At 35.9% G+C, this 5,669-nt stretch overlaps 1 protein-coding gene across 1 annotated transcript; it reads right to left on the reverse strand.

The window, feature by feature from the left end:
• Positions 1-1,245: 1,245 nt before the first annotated feature.
• Positions 1,246-5,442, reverse strand: LOC114188618 (lipoxygenase 4, chloroplastic-like). The gene is made up of 9 exons (XM_028077187.1): positions 5,103-5,442; positions 4,708-4,973; positions 4,321-4,558; positions 3,637-3,972; positions 3,473-3,555; positions 3,282-3,389; positions 2,590-2,882; positions 2,237-2,500; positions 1,246-2,167 (listed from the first exon to the last, which is right to left on the reverse strand). The coding sequence occupies exons 1-9, from the start codon at positions 5,440-5,442 to the stop codon at positions 1,411-1,413; spliced, it is 2,685 nt and encodes an 894-aa protein (XP_027932988.1). The 3' UTR covers positions 1,246-1,410.
• Positions 5,443-5,669: the final 227 nt, after the last annotated feature.

Raw genomic sequence — 5,669 nt, forward strand, 5'->3', positions numbered from 1 at the left:
CATAGTGACATCAGACGAGAGAACAATCCCAAGAATGCTGGAAGGGACACAAAAGTAGAAGAGATAACCACAACAAAAGAATAAATCAAGTAAAATTTACCACTAAAATCTGTATGTTAGATATACTCAATTTATAAGTGAGGTATGTAATATATAATATGTGACCTACTGTATTTGTTCCAACTGGGAAAGGAAAGGATGTAAAATGAGCCCATTTATACAAAAAAATAAACCTTTTATTTTAAATCGATCTTTTCACCGTAGACATCATTTTTTCTTAAGAAAAAAATTATTTTGACATACTTTTACACTTATTTAAAACATTATTTTTCATTCTTCCACTAAAAAATATGTCAAAATGAATGCAAGTCTATCACGGCTTTTTTGTAAAAAGGGGTCACTTTGACCAAGAATTTGTAAAAATGGGTTCGTTGAATTTTTTTTTACAAAATAGGGTCAAGTCGTCGTGGTGGAGGACGACATTAAAGGTGAAGTCGTCCTCCACCGTGCCGGTTTCTTTTTTTTTTTTTTTCAAAAAGCGAAACTGTACTCTCAGAAGCCGGTTTCTATATATTTTGAAAGTGAAGTCGTCCTTGGGCTTGACGACTTCACTTTTTGGTTTTTTTTTTTTTTTTACACATTCAGCTTTATATATATATATATATATATATATATATATATATATATATATATATATATTAATTATATATTATTTAGTTTTTTTTTAAAATATTTGTTTACAGTAGAGAAATAAAGTGACATGCGATTTTTTCGTCAGTTTCTTATGATTTGGTCAAAACGTTCTCTACTTCTTCGTTTGATTTTACAAATTTAGTATTTTATTAAATGATACTTGATAGTTAGTAGACTAACTAAACCACAAATAAAATTAACATTAACAAATTAAATATTCAAATATAATTATTGAAGGATTTTTTAATATTTTTTTAATTTGTATCATTTTATCTTCTTAATTTTGTATTAAGGTTTAATGATTAAGTATTTTAGAATTTTTTTAAAACTATTTTTCATATTTTTACTTAAACAAATATTTAAAAAAACTAAATAATATATAATTAAAAATATATATATATAAAGCTGAATGTCTAAAAAAAAAAAAAATCAAAAAGTGAAGTCGTCAGGTCTAAGGACGACTTCACTTTTAAAATATATAGAAACCGGCTTCCGATAGCACGGTTTCGCTTTTTGAAAAAAAAAAAAAAAACCGGCACAGTAGAGGACGACTTCACCTGTCTACCGATCCTTTTTTACAAATTCTTGGTCAAAGTGACCCTTTTTACGAAAAAGCCGTCTATCACCATTGTCTTATTCTTTTAATAACTCACTTTCATCGATTCATTTGCATTCACTTCCACCTTCACAACCAAGAATGTATATATCTAACAGCATCTATATGGTTATGCTATTGGGAACCCCTCTACAAGTAACTCCAGGATCAGAGGAGGCCATGAGCAAATCATAGGGTGGAATTCCAGCACCACATCTATTTCTACGTTTTGGGTCTTTATTTCTCTTCTCAATCTCCTTTTCCACCCTCTTTACATCCATTGAAAACCTGTAGAAAGCTTCCACGATTTCAGGCTCACCAGCCCATTCCGACAACTCTTTCCTCTGTCCTATGTATTCTTCATCTGGTGAATGCTGAGAAAGTATGTTAACCACTGCCAGAAACTTCGTCGTTTCAAACATATTTGGTAAACAAGACAACAAGTATCCTTCTGGATCATCCATAAATTCTTTGTACTCCGGATTCCCTTCTTGGGGTAACAACTTCTTCATGTGTGGGGAGCGCATTGGAACATACCCACCCAGAGGGTATTGCCCAAAATTCACTGCTGCATGCTGAACCGAAACTACCCATATGAATGTGGTGAGTATTGAAGTGAGATCACTAGGAGTGGAGAGTGTCCACCACCAACTTGCATTTGCATGATCAACATGTCCTACATTGATCACCTCACTATACCATGCTTGCAGTTCATTATCTGACTCAACCATGTTCCCATCACGATAATAGTAGTTAACATAAGTCCTCACCAAGTTCTCCAGAGCAAACCACATAAGAAGTCCATCATTTGCATAAGGGTAGTCTTCGATGAGTAGCCTTAGCCCATGGGGTTGTGTTGGATCTGCTTCTGCTACTCCCCTACATTGGAACATAATAAAGTCACATGCTTTTAACTCTTCTAACATAGGATTCGAATAGTAGACGAACCTTCTGATTAGGTCAGCAGGAAGGGCTTCCATGTCAAAACGCCAATCTCTGTACGCAGCTGAGATTATCTCAGTGCTGTGTTTGCCAGGAGAAAAGATGGATTCAATGATGCCTCCTTCGTTGATGAGAGCTTCACGAGCTAATGCATTTATTTGCAATGTGTGTTTCAGATGAGGCTTTAGAAGCTTGAAAATTGGGTGCATAACACTCAGTTGGCGATGAGTTGCTATGATGAAAGGCTCCATGCATGCGTGGGTCCTCAACCTATACATTTCAGATGGACAAGTATTTCATATTCCATGTTAGGTAAAGTGGAACAGATGCAAGGTATAAAAGTTTGTGGAGTTATGTACCAATGATGGACAAGTTGGTGAACACCAGCGTCGTTGGAGCAAACATGTGCTTTGGCTATTTGCCACAACCAATGAGAGGTGGCATCCAATGGAGGAGTAAGGACCTGTTTGGATGATTCCCCCTCTGAAAGACTCAGCTCAATAACAATAGGCTTCAAAGTACCAAGTGGTGTCAGAAACAAGATGGTACGAGTTGCATATGCTTTTCTGTCTTCCTGAGCATTCATGCCATTCAGAAATGGGAGATAGGCATCATGATAATCCAATATGAACAGCTTCTTTTCCGCCATTGCCTGAACCAGTAAATAATGTAAAACTTCAAACCTCGGTTTTTTATGGGACAAGTACAGGGACAGTATAAGTCGTGTATGGGTCTAGCGACTTTACTTGAAGAGGTCGTACATCCTTACGGGGTTTAAAAAAACAAAACCTTGATATTACCTTTGTGCACGACTTCTTTAGATGAAGCGATTTCAATACTGCATTAATTATATATTGACAGTAATTATTTTGCAATATGCCCATATAATATTTTCGAAATTATATGCCCTGTCCCGTAGAAAAACCTAAAACTTCCAATATACAAGAAAGGAAAGGAATCTTTATGGTTGTGGCCGATGAAGTTGAAGATAAGTGAAACCTAAATTGTTCAAATAATATAAAAAAGAAGCTTCTTTGACTTGTATAACCACCTCTTGTACTGACATTCCATCCAAATGGCTTATTATGTGCTCTTCTTTTAGGGCAGATTTTTGTGCACCGTATATCGAAGGATCCAGATCACTGACGGGTGGAAAAGCCTATCAAATATTTAGAGTAAAATATTACCAAAATAATATTGTAGGAATCATTTTTTGGTATTTTCTCAAGTTTTTATTATTACCTCAAGTCTTTTTATGCTTAGAGGGTTGATGCCAGCCAATGCTTGACGCCCAAGTTCTTCATCTTTCATGCAACAAGCACTCCCTGAAATTTCAAATATTGCACCTTTATCAGTAGAATATTTTCATCATAAATTGTGAACAAAAACTATTCCAAATTTCGTACCACCATTGATAATACGTGGAGTGTTAAATTTTAAATGCTCTTCCACACTGTTTTTTATCCTGCTCGTCATATTCATAAGCAGAGACCATTTTGTTGAAGCTCCCTTCTCGGGTTTCATTTCATTGACGTGCTTTCTCTTGTATATCTGTTGAACATCTGAAAGTTGCTTGAAATCTCCACACTTGGTAATGCAAGTTCTTATGAAAGGAATCAAATTCCTCGTTGTCCCTTTCAACTTTCCCACATCAAAAGCTTTCTTTCTCATACCTTCGAACACTTCATCTCTTGGCACATAAGTTTCCTCGGATGAAGTTACACGGGACTCAAATTTCTTGTCTGTAAAAAGGAAGCATAAAATGTTAATGATCAACTATACTACCGACGAGATATAAATATATAGCATTGAAAAGGTCTATGCTTATAGTAAGTTTTGTTCTTGTGTATGGGTGCACTTGACCCAGTTCTGAATATTTTTGTTAAGTGTATACTTTCATTTTTTTTGAAATATTTGATATGAAATATTGTGAAAGTATTGTATGTTTGTTGATATAGCTTACGGGATTCAAAATTTGTGTTATCTACTTTTCTTGAATGTTGTTATTGATGAGATAAAGTAGCATATGCATGGACCACCGGAAAGATTCAGACACGTAGTCATTAATTAGTTCATGAAATGAAACAAACCGGTTGTGGATGGAGCACGACCGGTTCTGCACCTTCTGGGACTAGGGTACTCTGTGGTCCCTAGTATTGGCCTCACATTTTCTCTTCCTTTGTCTGGATTTCCCAAATCATTGTACACATCATAATCATACACTCTTTCACACCTCTTTCTTGCACCTTTTCCATTTCCTCTCAGCAGTTTTAGTTCCTCCTTTCTTAGCTCTTTCAGACCCGCTGGTGTGTCGCATGGTAAGTATGCCTGCTTAATTACATCATGCACAATGTATCATCAATATTTTGCTATGTGCATATTAAAGAAAAAATTTGTATATATTTCGAAACTATTATGATTCTCTAATTTTACGTGAACTTAACCACATATATCAGGTACAATACAATCATTATTACCTTGTTGCTGAAGAAAATTCTCTCCTCTGGATGAATCTTCTCAGGTTGAACCCAAGAATTGCAGACAATATCCACAACACCTTCAATGGAAAAACCTTCCAGAAAGATCTCATTGTCGTATTTGTTTGTGACAGTGATAGCTCCCGGGAAGCCAAAATCTGAATCTATCTCAAATTCTACCTTGTATGTGGTCCTCTCCGCGCGCACCTTAAACTGTTTCAACAACTCAAATTCAACTGGGTTGCTCAGTGTTGTCTCCATCGTTCCTAAAATTTCGTAGGACACTCACATATATAAGTCAAAATAGTAAAAAACATTTCAAAACTTAGGAGTGAACATAAATGAACTAATACATGTGCCTAGGGCATTATTGATGCTGAAAACATAGGGCTTACTGGGGTCAATTTGGGTGCTAACTAGCTGCAAGACAAGTCCTCTTTGCTGATGCATGGTGGCCATCATCATCTCCTTATGATCAGTGATCTCACTGTTCTTGATAGTTACTGTTCCGGCTATGGTCAAAGTCACATTCAACGAGTTGGAAGCAAGGTCTCTCTTGGAAGACTCGTGTAATTTGGTGAAGGGTGGTGAGTGTGAAAGTGGAGCAGGTAGTTGCAACATGGTCTTCATCTCAGAGAAAGTGGGAAACATAGAAACTGTTCTCTGCCTCTTGATCAAGAAACTGTTAGGTAGTGAAGACCACCCTGAAACATTACAACAAAGTGCTTCTACCATAGTTTAAAGCTCTCAAGTACTGTTTCTCCTTTAGTATTACACACTTCACAATTAACCAAGGATAGTAGAATTGTGTGTGATTGAGTTTAGATGATAATAAGCCACTGAGAATGATCACATATATTTATAGCAAGAGAAATCCACAAAATGTAATGCCGAAAACGAGTGGGAGAATTTCCATGTTACAAAAATGTGTTAAAACATTTCAAAAATGTTGGTTGAGCAAT

This window comes from Vigna unguiculata, chromosome 6, assembly GCF_004118075.2.
Source record: "Vigna unguiculata cultivar IT97K-499-35 chromosome 6, ASM411807v1, whole genome shotgun sequence".
NCBI lineage: Eukaryota > Viridiplantae > Streptophyta > Magnoliopsida > Fabales > Fabaceae > Vigna > Vigna unguiculata.